Below are 27205 nucleotides of genomic sequence, written 5' to 3'. Positions count from 1 at the left end.
CTTAGACTAGTAACATTGGTCTTAGTCCAATTTAGAACCAGTTTTACCTTCACCCTGTCGAGTCTAACTAAATTAAGAGGCAAATTAAAACTTTAACGTTGCAGTTTTGTTTTCCTGGGGTGGTGAGGAACACAGTATAGGAAGGAAAGCAAGAGCTCCTGGCTCCCCAGAGTAGCTGCTTCAGTACTCCCTGTGGTTAAGGCAAAGCAGGGGTGTTTCCACCCTCCAATACCTGCTGAAGTGAGCTCTCAACATCCTCAACCCCATTATCTACCCTCTTAATTACTGACCAATGTCTCCCCTTCCCCAATCTCTAGCCATTCTCCTTACTGCCAATTATCTTGCTCCTTGTCTACAATTTTCCACCACATTCCCCCATCTGCAGTTATTGACAGGGTCCCCTGCCTGGAATCCCCACTTTTGTCTTGACCCTGGTTACTCAAGTCTCCACTCAACCTTAACTCACCGCCTCTCTTCCCCCCTCACTCCCATTACTAACTTCTTCCCCACCAGCCCAAGTTGTAGACCCTTTCCCTTAATACTGACCTCTCTTCTGCCTCATTAGCAGGCTACCTTCCTACAGCAACCTTTACCACTCCAATCAAAAAGGTCAAACAAGTTCCTCAAGATCTTTCCTTTTATCTCAATTTGAAGACCAGTGTTTTGAATGAGCAGAAGTTATGCAGGGCAGAAGGGAGAGGCTGGTTAAAAGACCATTGAAATTGTCAACACCAAAAGTCACAAAAATCAGTGGTCTGTAGCAGCAGCTCATGAGAGACAATGGAGGAGTTGGGCTACATTAAGGAGATGAAAATAAATAGTTTTGGTAATGGAGCAGATGTGCGCTCAGAATATCACCAGGGTTAAATACAAGTCCAGTTCAGCTTCAGACTGTTTCCTGAGAGGACAGGAGTCAGTGCCTTTGGAGTGGAGTTTGTGGCAGGGACTCAAGACAATGTCTTCCATTTTCCTAATTATTGGAGGATCACCTTTTGAGGCGGTCACTTCGACACAGGGAATGGAGGGATAGGGCTCATGTACAGGCAGAGGAGATTTAGTTTAATGTGTTTGGCACAGACATGGTGGGCTGAAGGGCCAGTTCCTGTGCTGTTCTGTGTACAATACTGGATATCAGACACAGAGTGATAAAATCAGATGTGGTGTAGGATAGAGAGAGGTGACAGTCAAACACATGGAAACTGACATTTTCAGGCAATTCCAAAGACATTATCCTACTACTTGTTTTTCAATTTCATGATTAACTGGACCAAAAGAAGGGGAATTTATGGCAAAACTCCAATGACACTCCCAGCCAGTAGAGCTGATACAACAGTTTATATTTCAGTCGCTACCAGCTTGCAAGGATAGGAATGTTTGTGCTGTGCCAATAAAACAGGAGTAAATACCTGTGAAACCAATAAAAACTAGTACCAAGAAAAGCTGTATGCTGAAGTTAAATCTCAGCCTGTGACCACAGGGAATACCAGACAACTGCCTATTATTTGACCTTGATGCTCAAAGTAGCCCATCGTAAATGGTTTGAATCATCTAACTGACACGTTAAGCCGAGGCTGAATCTGGCCTTTCAAGTGGACATAGAAGATTCAAGTTCACTCTGATGTCTCACCAGGTATTTGGCCCTTAGCAGCATCATCATCGAGAAAAATTACAGTTCATTTAATTCTTGTTACTATGGCTTTGTGTACCAAGTCATTTTGAGGTCAGGAAAGGCATGGCAATAAAGAAAAAAAGGTGAGTTGTAAAGTGTATATTTATTGTCATATCTCACGGCAATAGTCTGGAAATTATGCTTCAAAAAGGCTTGTGAAATTTGGTGCCCGATTGACCAATGTATGTTTGGTGTTTGGGGCTCTTACCAAGATATTCCAAAGCATTGTTTGCAATGCAGAAGTCCCTGCAAGGGCCAAGTCAACAAAAAAATCAAGTAGAACAACAGATTGCAGGACAGGATTCACCCATGGTCAAGGAGGAAGGGAGCTTCAGTCAGTGAAGGGGAAAATCAGGACCTCAAGATTCAGGATAGGGCTTCATGCAGGACTCACTGAAGAACAGAGTAGGCATGGGATCAGTTGCAAGGCAATTGGCTGTATAAGTACACTTTTTGTCTGTATTATTCATTGCTATAATAAAGCCCTCATTCTATTTATGAGATAGTGTCCTTTGCATCTCTTTTGACTGAACATTAGTCCAGATTCTGAAAGAAAAGTGCTCCCACAACACCCTGCAAGGACCAAGTTAACAGAAACTGTCAAGTAGGACAACAGATTGTAGGACAGGGTTCACCTGAAGTCATGGAGGAACTTAAGTCAGTGAAACTTGATAGAAATGCATCTAAATGTGTGATGCCAGTGCACATGTCAGGACCTCACCATCAGTCAGCATGGTGTATGCAGAGGACCAACAATCAACCACATAGTACGTACACAACTACATTCAAAGATTAACTTTTTTGATCAATTCCTTTACATTTTGCATACAACTGTTTTGCTATATGAAAAAGTTTCTAATCTATTTTGTTCTTTCTTAACTTACTGTCTCAAGGAATTCCTTTGAAATTTCTATGGACAAGGATACATTATAACACCACAGGAATATGTAGTTACTATGGAGTTCAGGCAGATAATTAGCAAATCTAACAAAAGTAGGGTTCTATTTGAGATGCATTTATTATTCTGAAGGATAATCAATACGTTTTCTTATTCTTCCTTTAGCGATTACTGCCTTTATTATAATCTTTGGCTTTTAAGGGTTAGCTTGTTTCTTTTCCCACAGATACTGGAAACACTCAGGTCAAGCAGTATTCTGCTTTTATTTCAAGTTTTCAGCATCTGCAGCTTTTTTTTAAAAAAATATATTTTCCTACCTACAGAGAACAACAGTGTGACACAGTGGGCTATCCAGGTCCCTTCTCCTTTAAAAACTTGCTTTTAATCTCAGATATGCCAGTTAGAATAAAAACCACAGCTGAGGAATCAAAGTTTCTTGACCTAGGTGCAACCTGGGAAAAACTTTTAATAAATAAGCCACGGGGGAATCCAACTAAGGAGGCCTTGTGGAAATTAAAATACCATTCTGATCATGGCTGTGTCCAGGAAGGGAGAATCTCACAGGTGAAGCTTTCCAATCTGTACTGGGAGACGAGGGCAGGGCAGGAAAGGTTTGATGTGATCATGTCTACGTTGGCTTCTGTATTGGACCATTACCCCATTTTCTTTAGTGATGACAGGAAGATAACTCACAAAGGAAATCATGTTGCCTGGACACTGAATAAGAAGCCATATGTTGCAGAAAATATAAACCATATCATGACTCATCTCTGACCTCTTGCTAAAAATATCAGTGCTTTTCCTTCAAATATGAATCTTCATGCAATCCCAAGTGACTAATAAAGTACTGACACCGGCTTGTATTTCACTAAGACCCAAGTGACCAACACAAATATCAAGTTATTTCACTTACTGCCTGATTTCAATCACAAACTGCATCATGTTACACGTGTTTTACTGGCACGTATACCACAAGGAATATGGGACTGTCATCCCCTAATTTAAACAGAAGACTAGACACGTACACCATTACTCACACTGAGAAGGCATTGCTAAGTATTTATCCAAGCACTTTTTGCACAGTGGAGACATTATATTATGTACTTACTGTGCAGCCGACTAAAGTAATAATAAAAAAAACCAAAATGCTGGAAGTAACAAATAGGCCAGGCAGCTTCTGTGGAGAGAGAAACTTTTCAGCATCTAATTTTTTTTTAAACTTTTTAAATACAAATCAATACCTGGCAAACTACTAAATTTACATGAGGTAATACATTGCATCTGTTACACTGCAAAGTAATAATACATATAGGGCATTTAAATTGCATCAGACACAAAATTGAAATTAAAAAAAAACAATATTTTCCAAATCCCAAGAGGCATTACTGCCTCACCAAACATTTAAAATTCTATGTTTAGTACAGCTGTGCAAGGACAGTCATAGATCAATTTATTTGCTGAAAGTAGCTGTCATAAATGAAGGCAATGGATAAAATGTTTTCAAGGCTGAAATTTTATGATTTGACCAGAAATTTTATTGTACTGAATAATTAAACCTTGCTAACATCATCCTCTTTAAATTCAGAATATAGTAAAGTGTAGTTTCTGTGTACAATATATTAAAATAATAAAGCAATCACTTGAATTATAAACAAACTGTAAAAGTATCACTAATTTGAGGTAGTAACTTTCATATAGTGCCACAGTGACTTGGCCCTTTGGATTCAATATTGGCTTACCACAGACGACAGAGGGTAGTGGGGAATGGGTCTTATTCTGGCTGGAGGTCCTGTCTAGTGGTGTTCCACAGGGATTGGTACTGGGTCCTCTGCTGTTTGTGCTATATGTACACAAAGACTTGGATGAAAACGTGCATGGGTGGGTTAGTAAGTTTGCAGATGACACAAAGATTGGTGGTGTGGATATTGTAGTAGGTTGCCAAAGGATACAGCAGGATATAGACCAGTTGCAGATGTGGGCTGAGAAATGGCAGATGATGTTTAATCTGGGCAAGTGTGAGGTGTTGCACTTTGGGAAATCAGATGTAAAGGGAAAGAACACAGTTAATGGTAGGACTCTTAACAGTGTTGATGGACAGAGGGAGCTTGGGGTCCAATTTCATAGTTCCCTGAAAGTGGCCACATGAGTCAATAGGGTAGTAAAGGTGGCATATGGCATGCTAGCTTTCATTAGTCGAGGCACTGAGTTCAGGAGTTAGGAAGCTATGTTACAGCTTTATAGAACTCTGGCTAGGCCGCAAGCAGAGTATTGCATTCAATTCTGGTTGCCCCATTACAAGAAGGATGTGGAGGCTTTGGAGAGGGTGCAGAAGAGATTTACTAGGATACTGCCTGGATTAGAGGCCATGTACTATAAGGAGAGGTTGGACAAGCTGGGTTGATTTCACTGGAGCAGCAGAGCCTGACGGGAGATCTGAGAGAGGTTTATAAGATTGTGAGAGACACAGATACACAGCCGGTATCTTTTCCTCCCCCAGGGTCGTAATGTCTAATGCTAGAGGACATGCATTTAAGGCGAGAGGGAGAAAGCTCAAAGGAGGTGTGTGGAGCAAGTTTGTTTCTTTTAAAAGGAGAGTGGCAGGTGTCTGGAATGCACTGCCAGGGTGGTGGTGGAGGCAGATATGATAAAGGCGTTTCAGATGCTCTTAGATAGGTAATTGAATATGCAGAGAATGGAGGGATATAGATCATGTGCAGGGAGAAGGGATTGGGTGTCATCAGCTTAGTTCGGCACAATATTCAAATATTCAAAGCTGATATTGAACAAGTTCTGTACTTGCTCCAACACATACTGAATTATAGAGACAAGAGATTGCAGATGCTAGAATCTGGAGCGAAAAAAAAACAAACTGCTGAAGTATCTCAGCAGGTTGAGGCAGAGGGATAGTTGATGTTTCAGGTCAAGTGAGAGGGATGATGGGCAGATGGAACCAGCTGGGGGATTGAGAGAACATGTGTGGATCGGAGGAAGAAAGAAAGGTACACAGGGGGCTGTGGGTTACTTGGAATTGGAAAATTCAATGTTCATACCATTGTGGTGCAAACTACCAAGGCTGAATATGATGTACTGTTCTTCCAGTTTGCGTTTGGCCTCACCCTGGAAGTGGACGTGACCAAAGTCAGACTGATTGGTGAGGAAGTGCAAAGGGGAATCGAAATGGCATGCAACTGAGAGCTCAAGATGGCCATTGCAGAGAAAGTGCAGGTGCTCAAAATGGTTGCTTAGTCTTGCAGGTGTAGAGAAGGCCACCTGAAGAGCAGTGAATGCATTAGACAAGGTTGGAGGAGGTGCACGCGCATCTGTGCCTCTCCTGTTTAGGTCCCTGGATGGTGGGGAGGGAAGAGCTGTAGGGACAGGTGTTGCACCTCCTACAGTTTCAGGGGAAAGTACCAGGGGACAGGGATGAGCAAATACAGAGAGTGGTCCCTGCAGAAAGGAGTGAGGAAGGGCAAGGGACACCTGTCCCTACACCTCCGCCACCCCCCCCCCCCCTTACCACCATCCAATGAGCTAAGCAGCCCTTCCAGGTGAGGCAGAGACTCACTTGCACCTCCTCCAATCTTGTTTAATGTATTTGGTGCTCTCGATGTGGCCTCCTCTCCGTCAGAGACGAAAGCATGGACTAGGCAACCACTTTGCCAAGCACCTACACTTTGTCCACAATGGCCATCATGAGCTCCCAGTTGTATGCCATTTCAATTCCCCTTCCCAAACCAACTTGTCTGTCCTTGGCCTTCTCCACTGCCAGGGCGAGGCAATTTGAACATGAACATTGAATTTTCCCAATTTCAGGTAACTTGCACTTCCTGTGTTCTCTCTCTCTCTCTCCTTCTGATCCACCCAGGTTCTCTCAAACCCCACCCCCAGTTTCTTTCCCCTACCCTAATTGGTTCAATCTGCCCGTCACACACACTTAACCCACTGGGCCGCTTCTGCTTTCCTCTACTGGTTCCATCTGCCTGTCGTCCCTCCCTTTTCTGGTTCAACTTATCAGATTCCAAAAACTGCTGCTCTGTCTCCACTTGTCACTTTCCAGCCCCACCCTACCGCCACCCTCCCCTCCCCAGCTTCATCTGACGATCATCCCTCTGCCTCCACAGATACTGCCTGACCCATTGAGTTCCTCCAGCTGTTTGCATACTGTATTAAAAACCGATAACACTGCATTCAATCAATGAGTTATTCCTCATTAAAATACATAATGGTAACTGAGTCCATAGCAATAAATTGTTCCAATATACTGGCAAAATACTTGGGTCAAATGAACAACATTGGTCTTCAGGAAATCTTCTGATAAAACAATATTAGCATCTTGACAGAACGCAAATCACAAAACTAGTTATTTGAAAAGTATATTGTTCTATGTGTGGCACACAGTCTACCACGACAATGATTAATACCCATTAATGTAAAATACACCATCTTCTATGACAGTAATCAAACAATGGCTAATCACTCAATGTATATCCATTAATCCCTTCAAAACCATTAATCCTTAAAAAGGTGAATATTATTCTGCAAATGATTTGTAAGTCTCTCTTGACCAAAACACTTGGCTCTTGCAAAATAACCAGCAGAATAAAAAACTTGGGGAAAAAAAAATCTGCCCCCACCTCTACAACAGAAATTATATAAAATTACTAAATCTCCCTTGACTCTTTCGCTGCCTGGCCTGCTGAGTTCCTCCAGCATCATTGTGTTTTTCTTCTAGATTCCAGCATCTGCAGTCCTTTATTTCTCTTTCGCTAAATTAAGTATTGTTTTATAAAATTACTCAGCCTCTCCTTTCATCTGAATTTTTAAAAATCAGTGACAGCTTTGTGAATGCCCCTAGATTTCTAATCTTCTGCCTAATTTCAATAAACTTGTAAATGATAAAACAACCATGAATGGCTATAATCACATCAGAACCAGATTTTTAATTACAGAATTTTAATGAACTATATTGAATAATTACAAGTATATAATTCGTAAATTAAGCTGCTTAGGTTGACCAGATTTACCTTTGTGTAACTACATGGAGTCATACAGCACAGAAACAGGCCCTTTGGCCAACTGGTCCATGCTGACCAAGATTCCCATCTAAGTAGTCCCATCTGCCTGCATTTAGCCCATATCCCTCTAAACTTTTATCCATGTACTCGTCCAAGTACCTTTTAAATTTGTTAAATGTACCTTCCTCAACCACTTCATCTGGCAGCTCATTCCACGTACAGACCATTCTGGGTGACAAAGTTGCCCTTTAGGTTCCTATTAAGTCTCTCCCCTCTCACCTTAAACCCATGCCCCTGGTCCTTGATTCCCCAACCCTCGGAAAAAGACTGTGCGCATTCACCCTATGCACCCCGTAATTTTACACACTTCTAAGATCACCTCCCATTCTCTTACGCTCTAATGAGTTGCTATTTGCAAAACATCAGTAGGAACCATGAGACTGTCACCGAATTCAGACTTCACGCTAGTGTTCTTCACCACTGTATACCCTGCCTTGACTCATAATTAAGACCCATACATTAATAATTGAACCATGATTTAATTATTGGACTACTGTCATTACCCTGTGAAGATGCTGATAAAGAGTTCGGAGAAAATGGAAGAATAAATTGTACAAAATTGTTAAGTAAAAGCTTCTGGAACTTTCTTAGTTCCATTTCCAATACAAGATTAATTGCAAATCCTCTTTAGCAGGCTATAAAGGGACATGGGGCAATAGAAAAGAGCAGAAATCTTTAAATGATTTCTATAGTGCATGTATTTAATATGCATTTAGTGTAAATTAATAATAACAACACCCAAGCAAAGAATGTATAGAATTATTCTGTATACTTACCAAAAGATACTGGTAGCTTATAGACCAGCAAGCAACCTGTATGATTTCACACAAGGTTGTGATACATAACAGAGGACTGTCATGAAGAAAATTTTATCACAGACCATTGATTTTTCCAATATGTTACAAGACCATTACTTTACAAGATCAAAAATATTTCACGTCATCACAATGGAAACAAGGCAAACATTTTTGAAGCCAAATAAAATGGAATGAATAATGGTGAACATTATTCCTACAAGCAAACTGCTGACTAAAAAAAATCAACAAAAAAAAAGACACACCTGCAATATGTTTTAAAGATCTTTCACACTAATACTGGCACTTGTGCCTCTAAGTCAAATGAACAACTGCAGGACCATCTGGACTGGATAACACTTTGTTCACATTCCAAACCTCTGAGCACACAGTAGATAAATACAACAGGTGGTATTTAATCTTTTCCAAGTCAGATGGATCTTCAACTTAGCCCAGGAATCATAGCATTTGTTTTTTTGACATATTGTGTATTATGCAAAGTAACTGTCAAAGTCAACACACATTAGAACTTCAAGTTATTCATTAATGTCATTGCAAAGTATTTGCCACAACTTATCTGTTGATTTCCAATGGCTTTATGAACTATAATAGTATAAAGCAAACACTGCAAGGACAACTGAAAAAGTGTAAAAAAAACAGATCTCCTTGTGATCCTGAATTCAGCTGGACTGGTAAGGAAAATGCTGAATGAAGATCAGAAAGCTCCTCACAGTCACAGAAATAATATCCTGGACCTTCTCCTGACTGCCAACCTGCCAAAACTCATCAGTTACCCAAAGTCAAAACCCAACTTACCTAGAGAGTGGATCCTCAGGACACTCTGCAAAGACTGCATCAAATGATTAGCCAGGCCCTGGGCAATAGACAGAGTTTTCCAATTAACAGTGATAAGCCCTGCCCCCAGAAGTAACAAGAATCAATTAAGGCTTACCAGCTACCAAACCTGTCAATAAGAGTGACATTAACAAACATTCCAAAGCTATTAAAATTAAAAGTACATTAAAATATTTAAATAGGTTAAAACTCAGGGAAATAGTTAAAAACAATTAAATAATTAAAATGAACCCAATTAAATCAAAAAGAGGAAATAACTATGCTTCCCTCTGCAGACATTTCATCCATTAAAATAAATGGGCCTGATGAAGCAATGCTTGGTTAACCCGATGCAGGTTCAGTTTCTTCCCAACCTAAATGCTGGAAAGCCTGCAGACATTGGCATTACTCTGCTGGGCTCCATTAGGAGTCTAACAGCTAAGCGCAATTGTCCCAAAAGTGGTGATCAGCTGTGGAAGTTTGAACTTTGGTCTTTTCTTGAGAGCCCTGAACCTCCATACAATTACATGACATAAATGAGCAGAATTACTAACGGGCAAGGATAAAGTCTTGTCCTCCCAAAACCCAGCAGGAGATAGAAGAACAGATATGTAGGCAGATCATGGAAAGATGTAAAAGCACCAGGGTTGTCATCGTGGGTGATGTTAATTTCTCTGATATTAAAAGGGTTTCCCTTAGTGCCAAATGCTTATGTGGGACAGAATTGGTTAGGTACATCCAAGAAGGTTTCTTAAAATAGTATATGGAAAATCCCACCGGGGAAGGGGCCACACTAGACTTTGTATTGGGAAATGAGCCTGGCCAGGTAATTGGGATTGAAGAGCACTTTGGGACCAGTGATCACAACTCCTTATGTTTTAAGATAATTATGAGTAAGGATCAGTCTGGACCTCCAGGGAGAAAGTGCTAAATAGGGGAAAGGCAAACTACAACATTATTAGGCAAGAGCTGGGGAGAGTAGATTAGGAGCAGCTGTTATTAGGTAAGTCCACGTTAGGACCAGCTGATCAGAATTTGGGACCAGCATGTTCCAGTGAGGAAGAACAATAAGGATGGCAAGGTTTTGGAAGCTGGACAATGAGAGATACTGTAAACGTATTCAAAAAGGCATAGAAAGACTATATAAGGATTAGGAAGTTAAGATCAGAAGGGGCCCTTAAGGAACATAAAGAAAGCAGGAAAGAAATCAAACAGGGAACTAGGCGGGCCAAAAGGAGGCATTAAATATCCTTGGTGAGCAGGATTAAGGAAAATCTCAAGGCACTTTATACATACATTAACAACAAGAGGATATAACCAGTCAAGAACAAAGGAGGGAATTTATGCCTGGAGCCAGAGGTAGTTTGCATCAGTGTTCACCAAGGAGAAGGACATGGAGGATAGTGAGATCAGTGTGGGGTATGCTAATATTCTAGGACATGTTGATATCAAGAAGAAGAAGAAGGGTGTTGGATCTCTTAAAGATGGATAACTCCCCAGGGCCTGATGGAATCTATCCCAGGTTATTGAGAGAGGTAAGAGAGGAGCTTGCTGGGGCCTTGACAGAGATCTTTGTATCCTCCCTAGCCACAGGCAAGGGCCCAGGGCACAGGAGAGTAGTCAACGCTATTCCTTTGTTTAGGAAGGGCAATAGGAATAATCCATTATAGGCTGGTGAGCCTTATTATCAGTGGTAGGAAATCCACTGGAGAGGGTTCTTAGGGATAGGATTTACACATTTGGAAAGTCATGGGCTTTTTAGGGATAGTCAGCATAGCTTTGTGTGGGGCAGGTAATCTCTTATGAACTTGACTGAGTTTTTTGAGGAGGTGATGAAGATGGTAGGGCAGTGGGTGTTGTCTACATGAACTTCAGTAAGGCATCTGACAAGGTCCCTCATAGTAGGCTGATCCAGGAGATTAAGACACATGCGATCTACAGTGACTTGGTAGACTGGAATCACAATTGGATTGGCCATAGAAGACAAGAGAGTAGTGGTCGAGGGGTGTCTCTCTGACTGGAGATCTGTGACCAGCGGTGTTCCACAGAGATCAATGTTGGGGCCTCTGTTGTTTGTGATACATATAAATGGATGAAAATGAAGGTGGGCTGATTAGTAAGTTTGCAGACAACAAAAATTGGTGAAGTTATGGCTAGTGAGGAAGGTTGTCAAAGGATTCGGCAGGATATAGTCCAGTTGGAAATGTGGGCAGGGAAATGGCAGATGAATGTTTTTCTGGACAAGTGTGAGGCATTGCACTTTGGGAGGTCAAATGTAAGAGGAAAGTGTACAGTAAATGGCAGGACCCTGAGGAGCATTGATATACAGAGGGATCTTGTGGTGCAAGTTCATAGCTCCCTGAAAGTGGCAACACAAGTAGATAGGGTGGTAAAGAAGGGATACAGCACATTTGCCTTCATTGGTTGGGACACTGAATACAGTATGTCCCAAAGTCAGAAAGTCATGTAGCAGCAGTATAAAACTTTGGTTAAACCACATTTGGAGTATGTGTGCAGTTGTGGTCACTGCATAACAGGAAGGATGTAGGAGAAGGGCTTTGAAGAGGGTGCGGAAGGGTTCACCAGGATGTAGCTTAGTGTTAGCTATAAGGAGAGTTTGTTTTCTCTGGAGCTTTGGAGGCTGGAGGCTGAGGGGAGACCTGATAGAAGTGTATAAAGTTATGAGAGGATAGATAGTCAGAGTCTTTCTCCTAGGGTGGGAATAGCAAATACTAGAGGGCATAGCTTCAAGGTGAGAGGAGGAAAGTTTAAAGAGGCAAGTTTTTTTTAACACAGAGAGTGGTCGATGCCTGGAACGAGCTGTTGGGGGGTGGGGGGCGGTGGTGGTAATAGTGATGTTTAAGAGGCATTTAGAAAAGCAGGGAATGGAGGGATGTGGATCATGTGCAGGCAGATAGGTTTAGTTTAATTTGACATCACGGTTGGCGCAGACATCGTGGGCCGAAGGGCTTTTTTCCTGTTCTGTACTGTTCCATGTTCCATATAAGGTTCAGGCCAATCATGTTCAAGTGCTACTGGTGTGCTCCAGTAAACTACTTTATCTTATGAAAAAGTAGAGTTGATCAGCATTGATTAATTGCACACCTTCTTAACTAGACAGCAGATTATGGTATAAAAGGAAAGACCTACTTATTGTATAAAAGGAAAACTCTACTTATTCATAAGATAAAGTAGTTTTGCTGGAGCAGTCCACTTCAGCAAACTCACTCATTCTTTCTGTCCATTTCTTTTAGACTGTAGTCAGTATGTAATGTGGGAACCACCATGGTCCATTTAGTGCTCAGCAACCAAAAATATGATTATGACGACATAATGTGTTTTAGCAATGTTGATTTAGGGATAAATAGTAGTGATGACATCCAGATAATTCCTATCTGAAATAATGTTGAGGGATCTATGACTCTATGATCTTTAATCTCCATTTAAGGGAGGGGGGGGGGGGGAGGAACAGGGTCTGTGTTTACTGCCTTGTTGGTAAAACTGTACTTCCAACAGTGTTGCACTTGCTCTGTACTGCGTTGGGGAGAGACAGCAATCTAAGGTCCTGCTACCACTGGATACTGAGAGGTGGGCTCCTATTAACAGCCCCTCAATATTTTGGGTGTATTGTTCAAAGAGGCCAGATGACTGACATCGGTGCTTTGTAAATAGAATGCATTGGTTTAATGACAGTGAATGGATTGACTTGATAACATTATAAATGTAAAGGAAGACTTGTACTGCTTGCGTTGTATTTCCTGCATACAGTATTTTTTTTACGAATAAAGTTTATTGGGGGGGGGGGGGAACTTGCTCTACACTGCATTCTCAGGCTGGATTTCTTACTGGAGTCTCTTTACTGAAATGAACTCTTTAACAAGCAGCTACAAGTGTTGCCGAGTGAGTGGGAATTAGTAAGTCAGAACAAACGATGGCGTGAACAGCACGTTCGCGTCCCCAAGACCTCCAGGTTGTATACACTAATATTTACGTCGTTAGTGCCATCTGTCAGAGTAGTTTTAGGTTACGCTGCCAACGAATGTTCTCGAAAACCTTCCGTGACCCGTGGATCGACGAAAAAGGGAGGCAGCTGTAGTGAAATGTCAGGGTAACTTGGAGCTGGCACAAGCTCGCATGTCCCAAAAATACCTTGGCAGAGCGCAGCGCCGGGCTTAACATAGAGCGCAGGCACAGGAGCGCCGTTCGGGTTGTTGCTGCCGGCTGCACTCTGGACACTTTCTCCGAAGAGCGAGGGAAACACTCAGTGGTAACACTTGTTAGTGGGTCACACTCGGGCCGGCACCATGTCTGACTGCGGAAGCCAGGAGTGTGAAGCGGGGGCAGGCACCAGCGGGGAACTGGATGAGGACGAGATCCTCGCAACATTGTCTGCTGAAGAACTAAAGCAACTGCAAAGCGAGATGGAAGACCTGGACCCTGACCCGCTTGTGCCCCTGGGGCACAGGCAGAAAGATCACACGGAGAAAGCCCCCACTGGCTCCTTCGATCACAGGTCCCTGATTGAGTACTTGTACTGGGAGAAGGAATCGGGTCGACTCGTGGAGGAAGAGAGGATTCCGGCCACTCTGCTGGACAGCGAGGTGAGTGTGTACAAACTGGCTCATCCCAACAACGGGTCGCTCCCGGAGAACTGGAGCTGGGTTACAGCAAGGCAAAGAGATGGTGGCTCAGTGAAAACCAGCATAACCATGTAACAAAGATAACTAAATAACAATATCCGCGGGAACAGCAATATAAAATCCATGCACTGCAATTTAGAGTACCGAGGACGTTAGGAGTTATTAAATAAACGGGCTTTTTCTTTCTTCATTGTTGGTATTACACTTTGGTATCTCTTCTATCGCCATGTTCAGTGGAACCCTTTACTTGTTAGACATAGGGTCAAGTATATAAATAGAAATTCAGTCATTTCGCTAAAGGAATGAGTTCTAGCCAGGGCATGTGCTGTAATATTAATTCATTTCACTCCTTCAATTTTCAAAGCAATTCAACGCGTGATCCTTTGAAATGGAAAAGTTTGGTAAACGTGTAAGAAGGACTCTAAATTATTCAGTCTGAGTCTCAGTGGAAGGGTTGCATTCAATTGGAACAGAGATGTTTGTTAGCTTTATTTTAAATATTTAATTTTTTAAAAATTTTATTTACAGCGTGGTACCAGGCACTTTCGGCCCAATGAGTCCGCGCCGCCCATTGTAAACCCCAAATTAACCTACCCGTAACGTCTTTAGAATGTGGGAGGAAACCGGAGCATCCGGAGGAAACCCACGCAGACACGGGAGAACGTACAAACTCCTTACAGACAGCGACGGGAATCGAACCCCGATCCTTGGAGCTGTAACAGCGTCGCGCTAACCGCTACGCTACCGTGCCGCCTATACCGTGCGTTTATAGCTCTGCTTTGTGGGAGTTAGGAAGTTCTACATTACTGAAAGCAAAAACATGAACAAAACTTAAACTCCTCTTTTCCAAACAGCAAAATGTAGTGAAAAATGTCAATGAAACACCAGTTGAAAAGGACTGTGAGGGAGGAAAGAATAAAAGTGAGGCTGAAGACTGTGGTAAAGGAGAAGAAAATGCCAAAAACCTTAATGGAAATAGCCAGCAGATCCAGCAATTGGAAGATGGCAAGCTGGAGAGTAAAAAGGTTTCTTACAAGTCAGAGAAAGAGAAGGAGCTAGTGGAGATGATGAAGGCACAGCAAAACAAAGAACTGCCGGCGACTGAACCTGATCCTGAACTTGAAGGTAAAAGCAGTAACCCAGAGAAAGTTGTGGAGAAGAACCCAGATCAACAGAAGACTGAAGACACCACTCCCTTGTGCAACAAGGCAGATCCAGGCCCCTCCACTGAAGATCAGGGTGCAGTCAATGACAGCAAAGGAGAGCCCAAAGAAGAACTTTCTACACCGCAAAAAGAAAACCAAGAAAATAATGAGGCAAAGGGAAAATTAAAAGCAGGAAAGAAGCTAGAAATGGACAGTAGTTTCCTCAAACTTACCGCGAGGCCTTCAGGAAACCCGACACTTTTGGATGAGGCACTGGCAAATGTTCGCAAAAACAAACCGGATGTTAAAGAGGTCAACCTGAACAATGTGGAAAACGTCCCAAAAGATATGCTGAAAAGCTTCGTGGAAGCTTTGAAGAAGAACAAGCATGTGACCTCTTTCAGCATCGCAAACACGGGTGCCGATGATAATATTGCCTTTGCCATAGCCAATATGCTGAGAGAAAACAAGAAAATCATTACCCTCAACATCGAGTCCAACTTCATCTCAGGCAAAGGCATTGTGGCTATCATGAGGTGCTTGCAATTTAACGAGGTCCTCACTGAGCTGAGGTTTCACAACCAGAGGCATATGTTGGGGCACCACGCTGAGATGGAGATTGCCAGACTTCTCAAAGCCAACACAACCCTGCTGAAGCTGGGTTATCACTTTGAGCTGCCAGGGCCCAGGATGGTAGTCACCAACTTGCTGAGTCACAATCTGGATCAACAAAGACAGAAGAGACTAGAGCAGCAAAGAAACCAGTTTGCACAGGAGCAAGAAATCATGGTGAATGCCTGTCAGAAAATCTCTCCCGACACACTGGCGATGTTGGATGCCTACATGCCGAGTTTCTCCACCTTCTGTGAAGATCATTCCCTCCCACCCATAGCCTTTCACAATCGCTCGCCAAGTACTGCTCCAAAAGTGCAACTTAGAAAAACAACCAAAAAACAGAGTAAAAAAAAAGTCGATCAAGACAGAACAGATGGGAATGAAACACCAAACTTAAAGGCTATGATAAGGTCGCTAAAGCCAGTTCCCAGGACTCGACAGGCACCTATGGTTGAGTGGACCCCTCGAGATCAGTTGTTAAATGATATTCGTCAGAGCAACGTGGCCTATTTAAAATCTGTGAGTAATATTTCCACAAATCTTTCATATTGCTTTAGTTAATTTTTTTTCCAGTAAACACCAGTTATCCAGTATTAGTAAATTAATTTCCCCATGAATAATCAAAGCTTTAAACTTATTTAACAAACCTAGACACTTCTTAAGAAATCATGTTTGCAGCAAATCTGAAAGAGGAACAGAAACACTCAGCAAATTCAACAGGATTGGGAAGGAGAGCAAAATGCTGATGTTTCAGGCATAGCTTTTCATCAGACCTGTAGAGAGGATGAACCTTACCAGTCCAAAATTTGCCAAACTAATTGCCTGCTGTGCCTGCATACTGGCTTTTTTAGTATTTTACGTCAATTGCATCTTTTAAAGATTAATATACAGGATCAATAAATTAATAAGGTCATAGCCTGCAAATTCAGGTAACAAATAGCAGAATGGAGAGCTGGTTAGCTTCAAGACAGAACATTGAAAGTAGTGGTAAGTGTATCAGAAGATAGAAAGTTCGATTGCTGGAAAATTGGTGCTAAGGTCACTGCTGTTTAGAGTTTATATTAATGCCTTGGGATCAAAATCATTTCTAAATTTGTCCATGACACAAATTTTCGGGTATTGTCAATATTGAGGAGGGCCACTCAAATTACAAGACATTATTAAACCTGCAGAATGGGTGTAAAATTAGCAAACAAATTCCAACCTGGATATAGGTAAAGTACACATTTTAGAAAGAAAAATAAAGTAATATTACTAGAATAATAAGCATCCAAGTAGTGTAGAGGAAAAAAGATTTCAGAGTAGATATACACATCAGTTAAAAGCTGTGATGAAGGTCATTTAAGGTTAAGCAAAGAGGTGAACATTAAGGATTATTTTTAGATGGAGAGAATTGAAAAAATATTTTGATAGAGCTTAAGAACAAAAGAACTTAAGAAATAGGAGTAATACGTGAGGCCCTTTGAACCTACTCCACAATTCAGTAAGATCATGACTTTTGTTTATTGTTTAGACACCACGACATCCCCATTATGCGAAAATCAATCTCAGCCTTAAATTATAATTCAGCATCCACAGGGAATTGGGAAAATTCTGGAATCTATAACAAAGGATATTTTAGAAAATAAAAATATGATTGAAGAGTTTGCAAAAATATGATTGAACAGAGTTTGCATGCGCTTATGAAACAGAAATTATGCTCAACTAATCTACTTGAACTCTCTGAAGATGTATATAGTTAAGTAGGTGAAGGGTAACCAGTGGGTATTAAGTATTTGGATTGTCAGAAGGCTTTTGATAAGGTCCCACATAGGAGATTAGTGAACTTAGTTAGAACACAGAATTGTGGTAATAAATTAGTTTGTTATGTTGGTTAACAGAGTAGGAATACATGTGTCCTCCTCAGGATGACAGGCTGTGATTGGTGGGGTACCCCAGGGATTGCTACTTGGGTCCTAACTGTTCACAATCTACATCAATGATGTGGCTAAGGAGATCAAATATAATGCTTCCAAGTTTATTGATGACAAGAAACAAAGTGCAAATGTGAGTAGTGATAAGGATGCAAAGAGATTGCAAGGGGATAGAGACAAGTTGAGTGAGTGAGCAAGAAAAGTGCTGATGGGGCACAATGTAGAAAAATGTGAGGATATCTTCTTTGGCAGGAAAAACAGAAATGCTGAGTATTTTTAAATGGTTGAGATGGGGAAATGTTGGTGTTCAAAGGACCTGAGTGTGTTACTGTAAGTGAATATACAAATGCAGCAGGCAATATTGTACATATATATATATATATATATATATATATATATATATGTGTATATATATATATAGGAATATTGGTTTATTATTGTCATATGTACCAAGATAGAGTGAAAAGCTTAGCTGTACAAGCCATCCATACAGATCATTTCAAAGTACATTGAGGTAGTACAAGAGAAAAGCAATAACAGAATGCAAAATATAGTGTTACAGAGAAAGTGCAGTGCAGGTAGACTATAAGATGCAAGGGCTACGACGAGGTAGATTGTGAGGTCAAGAGTTCATCTTTAATGTGCAAGAGGTCTGTTCATGAGTCTTATAACAGAGGGATGGAAGCTGCCCATGATCCTGGTGATGCATGTTTTTAAGCTTTTGTAGCTTCTGCTATGAAAGGGGGGAGAAGAGAGAACACCCTGGGTGGGAGGGATCTTTGGTTATTGCTGGCTGCTCTTCTGAGGCAGTGAGAAGTGTAGATAAGCCAAAAGGGATGCTGGCCTTTATTGTAAGAGAGTTGAGTACAAGAGTAAAGACGTCTTACTCCAGTTATCTCGAGCCTTGGTGAGATCAGATCTGGAACCACTGTTTATTGTTTTGGTTACCAGAAAAGGATATACTTGCTCTGGAGGGAATATAGTGAGGTTTCTACAGACTGATTTTTGAGATGCTGAATTGTATAAGAGACTGGGCAGAGTAGGCCTTTGTTTCCTAGAGTTTCACAGAATAAGAAATTCTGACTCATCACAGGTATTACGTGGCCAAACCCTTGAAACAATGTTCCTTAGTTCTTAACTCATTTACCAGATGAAACCTCCTCACAGCATCTATTCTGTCAACTCCAATCAGAATCTTGCCTATCAATGAGTTCACTTCTCATTCTCCAAAACTTCACAGAAATCAAGCCTTAGGATGATGCCCTCATCCAGAAATCAATTTATTGAACCCTTGTTGCACCACCTCCCCTGCAAGTATATCTTCCTCAAATAAGGAGACCAAAGCAGTAAACGGATTGACTGAAGTGACTGGATTAGATCCTTGTAAGAGGAGGTTAGAGAAATACATGAGGGAGAATTAAGGGTATTACAAACAGATTTAGATATGTAAAGATAAGATTTCTTTATTAGTCACATGTACATCAAAACACACAGTGAAATTCATCTTTTTGCTTAGTGTTCTGGGGGCAGCCCGCAAGTGTCGCCACGCTTCTGGCGCCAACATAGCATGCCAAAGACTTCCTAACCTGTATGTCTTTGGAATGTGGGAGGAAACCGGAGTACCTGGAGGAAACCCACACAGACACGGGGAAAATGTACAAACTCCTTACAGACAGTGGCCAGAATTGAACCTGGGTTGCTGGCGCTGTAAAGCATTACACTAACCGCTACACTACTGTGCCTGCTCAAGCTGAGCAAAAATGGCATCATGTATTGGTTGGACTAAATGATGTTTCACAGGTCTGATGCTTCTTTTCAAAAGCTGGACCTTATGATACTGGTCATCCTATAACACATAATGCAGTGGCATTCTTAACATTCTGAATATCTGGTTGCTAAATGCCAGCAGCTGAACTCGCTTAACTTCCACACAATTTGAATCTCTGTCTAGGGTACTAGGTAGTGATTGAAGCAGGTATCAAAGGCAATATTTCCTTCCCTAACCCAGGGGAACTATGGTCAACAGTTGTGCCTGAGAAAAAAATAACCGAAACGAACAAACATCATACCTGGGACTTTCATAATCCAGCAACTCAGAACTATAAGCCACCAGAAACATGAATCAGTGAGTTCCTAAAATCATAGTAGACAACAGAAGGAAAATAATGGCTCATTGAATCTACATAATTTATTTAGAAGAATAATCAAGGCAGTCCAGTTTAACTGCTCTTTCCCTACATGCCTACAATTTTTTTTCTCCTTCATGTATTTATCCAATACTTTTCAGAGAACGATATTGAATCTATTTCTATTAGGCTACACATACCAAATCCAAACCACTCTTTACTATACTTGCAATTTATGTATCATTGAACATTTCAGTATTATTATACCCTGCACTCCCAAGACAAAGACATTAATAGGTATCCCTGTTTGGGCCAGTATTCAAGAAAGAAGCAAAAGCCCTCAGGCTACACTGATGTGGAAGTGTAAAGGAATTGTACATTCATGGCAAAGAAGAGCCAGTTGGGATGATGCAATTGGAAACTGCTGTCATTTAGGTTTGGTTACATCCACTTTAAGTACTAGAAACCATTCTGGTACCTTTATTTTACCTCATCCACTGTCCTTGTATCCTGCAGTTTTGTAAAGTACATTTCCATGGTGAACTCAGGTGCAAAGTCTTAATGACATAAAAAGCATATTTGCACAAAATTCAAGATCTTCGTCCCCAGAGCAAAACGCAGCTTGGCAAATTGACTAAAGCCAACTCTGAAATGTCAAAAGGTAAACTAACCATACATTGAATTTTAATGAAACTTTTCATATTATCCTTAATTTTAATGATGAAAGAGATTATTGTCAAACATTTCTTGGCATACTCATTGTAAACCCTAGGATTTTACATTGCTGTCAGTATTTAACACTTCCAAATTGTCTACTACAGCTACATTAATCTATTTTTAAATTAACAGCTTAATGCCTTGACAAGGCCAGAAATATGTTATAATCCAAAAAAATGAATATTTTCCACTGATATCAGCAACTATTGGTTAAAAGCAAAATAAAATGGTGATCAAGATGTCTCATTTACATTTATACTAGAAGTTGTATCTGTCTCCAGAATCAAATTAACTGTGATCACAGATGTCAGAAATGAAGGGATAAACATATTCCATTCCCAATATAGAAGTACATAAGAAACAGGAGCAGGAAGTGGCCATCCCCTTGAGCCTGCACCATCATTCAATAAGATTATGGTTCATCCAATCTCAGCCTAAATACAACTTTCTCACTCTCCCCACACCCCTCAACTCCCTTGTGGTTGAAATGTCTTCAATCTTTCCCTTGAACATATTCAATAATTCTGTTTGCACAGGTCTCTAGGGTGGACAATTTGAAAGATCCATGACCCTCTGAGAAAAGAATTTTTTTTCATCTCCATGTGAAATGGGTGACCCCTTATTCTGAAACTATGCCCCCTGGTTCTAACCCCTCCCCCCCCCCCCCCCCCACCACCCAACTAAGGGAAACATCTTCTCAGCATCAGCATCCACCCTATCAATTCCCCTCAGAATCTTTTATGATACAGTAAAACCACTTCTCATTTTTCTACACTGTAATGAATACAAACCCTTCCTCCCAGGAAATTAACCCAGTTAACCTTCTCTGTACTGCCTTCAATGCAAGTACATCCTTCCTTAAATATGGAGACCAAAAGTGGATACGGTACTCCCTGTGCAGCCTTACCACTACCTATAAAACTGCATCAAAACTTTTATAATCCATAATCCTTGCGATAAAGTCAACATTCAATTAATCTTACCAATTACTTGCTGTAACTGCATGATAACTTTGTGTTTCATGTACCAGGAGCTGCATATCCTTTTGTAAACAACACTTTGCAGTATCACTCCATTTAAATAATAATTTTCTTTTCATTCTTCCTTCCAAAATGTGGATAACCTCGATTTTCCTACATTATACTCTGCCAATCTATTGCCCATTCACTTAACCAATTTATGCATGTTTGTATCCTTCTCACAACTTGCTATCATTATATCATCAGCAAATGTGGTTACCATACACTTGGCCACTTCATCCAAGTCATTAATATAAATGGTTAAGGCCCGACCACTGATACCTGTGCCACCTCGTTAATTACCGATTTCCAATGCAGTTCTCTGCTGAACATTTTGTTTTGCCATTAAAGGGAACATTGTATGGTTAATTCTCTGCACTCAGGGCTGATGCAAGGTCTTGCTCAGGCACTACACAAATGTTACTTCTCCTTTAAAATGTAAGAGGACATTTGGCTTCTGCTATCCTTACGTAATCTGTTGCATTTCAGCTAAATGTTGAAATTCATTCTTTGTTTTATTTCATTAACAGGTTCCACTTCCAAAGCTGTTGAGTTAGTCTTGTTAATGTGGAGAGCCAGTAAGCCAGACATTTGGCTAAAAATTTCAAAATCGTGCAACAATGAAGAAGGAGTGTCACAATAAACCTTTGACAGATCCCTACTGTTTGCATATCTGTGTGGGAACAATTAATAAGAACAGGTTGGAGGGGTTTATCTTTATGCATAAAAAGCCAATTGTCTTAGAAAGTTATTTATTCACTTTGATTCGTATCTTGGAATCTGGAATGTTTTATAAAATGAAATTGTAAAACATTAGCTTCGTGTTTATCATTCTGATGCATCATAGCTCTTATTTGACATTACTGGATATATTACAAAGGCCTACAGTCCACAATGAAGCTTTTATTTAGATCTCTGAAAACTGTTGTATAATGCTGTTGTCAAGGACAGAGCTCACACTCCACTGCAGTTTATTGGTGAAACATCAAGTGGTAAGTTTTTCTATATTCTGGATGAGCATTACTTAATGCATTTATTATAGTTTGCCCTTTTAACTTTCAATATGGATCATCTTCTGTGGAAAATTTACAATGACAAATATCTCCATTTTTCTGGACTGCTCAGTATTTTGCTTTGCAATTAAAGAGAATGTATAGCTAACTTAAACATTACAGGACATTTTCTTAGTGCTGGGAGTTAAGAATTGTGCTATTGCACTGCAAATTGCAAGGAGTTGGGACATTACATTGCAATTGTACAAGACATTGGTGAGGCCACACCTCAAGTATTCTGTACAGTTTCCATTACCCTGTTAGAGGAACGATGTCATTAAGCTCAAAAGAATGCAAAGAAGATTTACAAGAATGGTGTCAAGACTCAAGGGCCTGAGTTACAGGGAGAAATTGGGAAGGCTTGGAGCGTAGGAGACTGAGAGGTGAGGTGTATAAAATCATGAGGGACAAAGATAGGGCAAATGCACACATTCTTTTTCCCAGGGAAAGGGAATCAAGAACTAGAGGGCATAGGTTTAAGGTGAGAGGGAAAAGATCGGGGGAACTTCTTCACACAGAGGATGGTGCGTAAATGAAGCAAACTGCCAGAAGAAGTGGTTGAGGCAGGTACAATAACAACATTTAAAGGACACACTGGACAGGTACATAAATAGGAAAGATTCAGAGAGATATGGGCCAAATACAGGCAAATGGGACTAGCTTAGGTATGCATCTTGGTTGGCGTGGATGAGTTGGCCAAAGGGCCTGTTTCTATGCTGTATTACACTATGACCATGACTCCATCAAACCCAAATTACACTGCCTGTTAGCAAAGAACTCCACTCAGTGACAAAGCTATTTAACAATTAAATTTGTTATTAGGGGGAGCAGGTGCATTGGCTGTGTACCTTTTCCATGACTTTTGAAGTTGTTCAAAATTCAAAGGTGCATGAGTGACTGTCTCCTGTGGATGGTTTAACATCTCAGCTTCAGTACATTCCAGTCAAATCAACTTGACTAGTTCAAAACAGAGGTACTGGGTGTAGCAATGTAGCAAGCTGCAAGATTAAGATAAATTCCTGCAATCTTTGAGAGGCTATATGGAATTGAGTCAACAAATTGTTAATACTTATCATAACAGTAATAGTTCCCAATTTGGAACATTTGACATTATTCACACCCAGCTTTAAAACTAAAGTCTTTTAGCAAAATTGTACCCAAACATCAAAAAACTACAATAAATTGCAAGCTGTATTTAAGTGTACGTTTCAAGAAAATCTTTCTAAATTCTGAACTTCAGCTCATTTATCCATTGAAACAAAGAAAACAAACCAGTGTAACATAATAAACTGTATCAGTTGTAAAATTGTATTCATCAAGGTCAGTTAAATTGAAAAGCTTTAACAGCCTTGCTTAAAAAACTTGGTGAAAAAAATCACCTATTAGAATTGTTCTAACAAAGGATCAACAATATAATCTGCTATTGTAAAGTTTAGATATTCTCAATGGCATTCATTGTATACAGTAGGAATACAGTATTTATTGCTCATCCCTATTGTCTTTATGACATCAAGAATCAGTCAAATAGTTTAAGGTTGCTAGACCTAATTGGGCTGGTGGTTTCTTTCCATGAAGGTCAAGAGTTTTATTTCCACATGATAGTCCAGCAGCTTTAGTAGTTTAAGGTCAATCCTCAAATCCCTAGAATTCGATTTCACAACTGGCACTAATGCACATAGACAAATTATTAATTAGCAAAAAGCAAAAACTAATAATAGTCAAAAATGAACCATTTTTAAAACTGTACTTGGCAACCCTGACAACTTTGGACCAATTTAAAATGCTTTTACGTAATCAGTACAAAAGTAAAATTAACATCGACACCAACCTCTACAGCTGGTCTTATTAGGCCTCTTGGAATCCCAGTAGCCAAGGGCACTGTTGCAGAGCCAAAATTGCCTTCACAAACTGTCAAGCTATGTGATGTTATTGACCTGCAGAATTCATATGCTTTGTAGCCTGTTCCAAAATTAATGCAAACAATAAGCAAATATGATAAGCAAGGTACTTCAAGCAGAAGTCTTTTTTTAACATAATAGATCTTGTAACAAAAACAAAATGGGGAGATGCACTTAAACACGACCTAAAAGCAATTTTTGGTAATTAAAAGGACCTTCCAAGAGGGGAGGGATTAAGTGAGGACAAAATTAATTAGAAACAGACAAACTTAATGACCTTCTTCCAATGCCCAAAAGTTATGTTAAGTGAAAGTTAGAGATCATTTGGCATTTATAATCTGTAAATGAAAAATTCCACTCAGTACTTAGATTAAAATCCCCAGATAGGGTACAGAAAATGAGAATCAATATTATCAAGATAATAATTAGAATGAATGGATCAGTAAAATGTATTTTTAAGAATTTATTTGTGCTTTCATAACCTTGGGTTCTCTCAAAGCATTTTACAAGTAATGAAATACTTCTGAAGCAGAGTCACTGCTGCAAATGAAAGAAGTATGGCTGTTAAATGATGTACAAAGATAAAGGTTATTTAATCAAGTCATGATGCTGGAGAGATTATTAACCAGGACACCAAGGAGACTTCACCAGCTCTTCTAAATAGCACCTTTTCACTTTTAAGACTGCTTGGAGGCAGCAAACACAACCTTTGCAATACCTCAATATTGAAGGTGATGCCATCCAAAAGGGATTTTGTAAATTAAAAGTGTTAACCATCAGAAAATATTTTGTATACGTTGTAGAGATGAAACCTTGAAATTTGACAATGAACCAGTGCCAGCAAAAAGGAAAAAAAACATTGCTGGTTGCAAGAAGATATCAAATGGTCTGGTCACCTGGACTAAAGTGGCTAATGAAATTCAGTCTGTGGATGGGCGAAATGATGCATTTGTAGGAGGCAAACGAGCCAGAGAAATACTCTAGAAATAAGAGGATTCAGAAAAGTTGAAGGTAAGTAAAGGGTGCACATCCACAGAATGCTAAAAGATAACAAGATGCGTATGTAAAAAAAAAGGTAGTTAAGGCAACACCTGGGAAACTGGCCAAAGCAGAGATTACAATCTCAGGGAGGTTATTGCCACAACTGTATAACACAATGTTGAGGCCACAGTAAGCATGCTATTTGGAGTCTAGAGTTTAACATTTTGAAGAATTGGCTTTTAGAGTGAAATTCAGAGATACCTTCACAAGCAAACAGTGGTAAAAGTTGGAACTTTTTCTGCAAAATAGCAATTGACACTAGGCCAGTTATTAAATGTATTAGAATTAGGTCACAAATCAGCCATCACATGATCAAATCATAGTTGGGAAGCCACTGTTGTTCCTACAAGAGTGCTGCACTTTGGTGTATAACTGGATTATGTGAAGTCTTGAATGCGATTTGAACCCTTCGACCTCGGATTCAGAGGCAAGTTTGCTACTGACAAGCTAGTGTTTGAACAATGGACTTTAAAATCTAGATGATCCACATGGTTATGGATAAATGTACCTAGTTCTGCAAAGCCATACATTCTGGGAAGTCCCAGATTCAAGCCCTGGATGATGCAAAACAAAAAACAACCCACATATTCCAAACCATCACGCTAGCAAGAGAGAACAAACCCCAGCAAATTAAAGTCTGAAGAGACAAAGCCTGGAAGAAAACAAGGAAAACTTTAGTACTTACTAAGAATGTGTTTTGTTAACAATTGTAATCCTTTTACCCATAAACAGATGTAACTTTACCAGTGTTATGCTTGCTCCCATAGTGCTATTATAAGTTTGAATAGGCTATGTGGGTAATCCATATCTTTCATGAACCACCTAAGTGGGAATTGTTCCCAAGCAGCAATTGTACTGTGTCATAGATTCAGTGCTTATATCACCACCACAGTTCTTGTACCTATACAGCAGCTTTAATGTTAGTGCATAAGCAGATAAAACCTGCCAAGGACATTAGGACAGGCAGTCAAAAGCTTGATCAAGCATTTTTTTAAAAAAAACAGAATCAGAGGAGATTACAAAAGGGGAAGAAATCAGCAGCTTGAACAAGTAAAGCTTTCAGCTGCATGGGGTGGGAGATGTCACTATCACCTTCAGCATCTGGGAGAGAATTCCTGGTTTCCAGGTGTTACAACACTGACCTTCCTTGGCATCTTCCTTCCCATTACAATTACCGTAGCCCCAATAATAGATATGAATCCATTGTCAAAAGCTATCATTCAGAAACTGCATTTCTTCCCCCCCCACCTTTTGTTTTCCCTCATTCCTGTGCCCCCCCTCACCCCTGCTGTGCCCCCCTCACCCCTTCTCTTTCCCCTTATGACCAGCCCATCACCTCCCTTCTATTCCCCACCCCCTTCCCTTTATTCTATGGTCTACTGTCCACTCCTACCAGATTCCGCCTTAGTCAGTCCTTTGCTTCTTCTACCTATCGCCTCTCTGCTCCTTGAATCATTCCCTTTCACCTCCCCTCCCCCACCCACCCATCACCTGCCAGCTTGTGCTCCTCGCCCTCCTTTCTTCATTTTGGCTTCTGCCCCTCTTCCTCTCCAGTCGTGATGAAGGGTCTCAAACCAAAACATCGACTGTTTATTTCCCTGCATAGATGCTGCCTGACAGGCTGAGTTCCTCCAGCATTTTGTGCGTGTTGCTTCAGATTTCAGCATTTGCAGAAATCTCTTGTCTGCATTTCCTGGTGATATTTACAGTACTAGGAAGTGCACTGAGCAGATACACAACTGTTAAATAAGATCAATTTTGTTTACAGT

The 27205-nt window shown here is 40.5% G+C and overlaps 1 protein-coding gene across 2 annotated transcripts; it reads left to right on the top strand.

The window, feature by feature from the left end:
* The first annotated feature begins 1535 nt into the window (after positions 1 to 1535).
* lmod3 (leiomodin 3 (fetal)) lies at positions 1536 to 22165 on the top strand. Of its 2 annotated transcripts, none has more exons than XM_052019017.1 (3): positions 1536 to 1630; positions 14765 to 16189; positions 21976 to 22165. In XM_052019017.1, the coding sequence occupies exons 1-3, from the start codon at positions 1619 to 1621 to the stop codon at positions 22000 to 22002; spliced, it is 1464 nt and encodes a 487-aa protein (XP_051874977.1). In that variant the 5' UTR covers positions 1536 to 1618; the 3' UTR covers positions 22003 to 22165. The 2 variants fall into 2 exon arrangements, with proteins under 2 accessions (XP_051874977.1, XP_051874976.1); XM_052019016.1 differs by lacking the exon at positions 1536 to 1630 and adding an exon at positions 13474 to 13871.
* The last annotated feature ends 5040 nt before the right edge of the window (positions 22166 to 27205 follow it).

The sequence above is a fragment of the Pristis pectinata genome, chromosome 6, assembly GCF_009764475.1.
Source record: "Pristis pectinata isolate sPriPec2 chromosome 6, sPriPec2.1.pri, whole genome shotgun sequence".
Taxonomy (NCBI): domain Eukaryota; kingdom Metazoa; phylum Chordata; class Chondrichthyes; order Rhinopristiformes; family Pristidae; genus Pristis; species Pristis pectinata.
The sequence above is the reverse complement of the archived record's forward strand: the minus strand, read 5'-3'. Positions and strand labels throughout refer to the sequence as shown.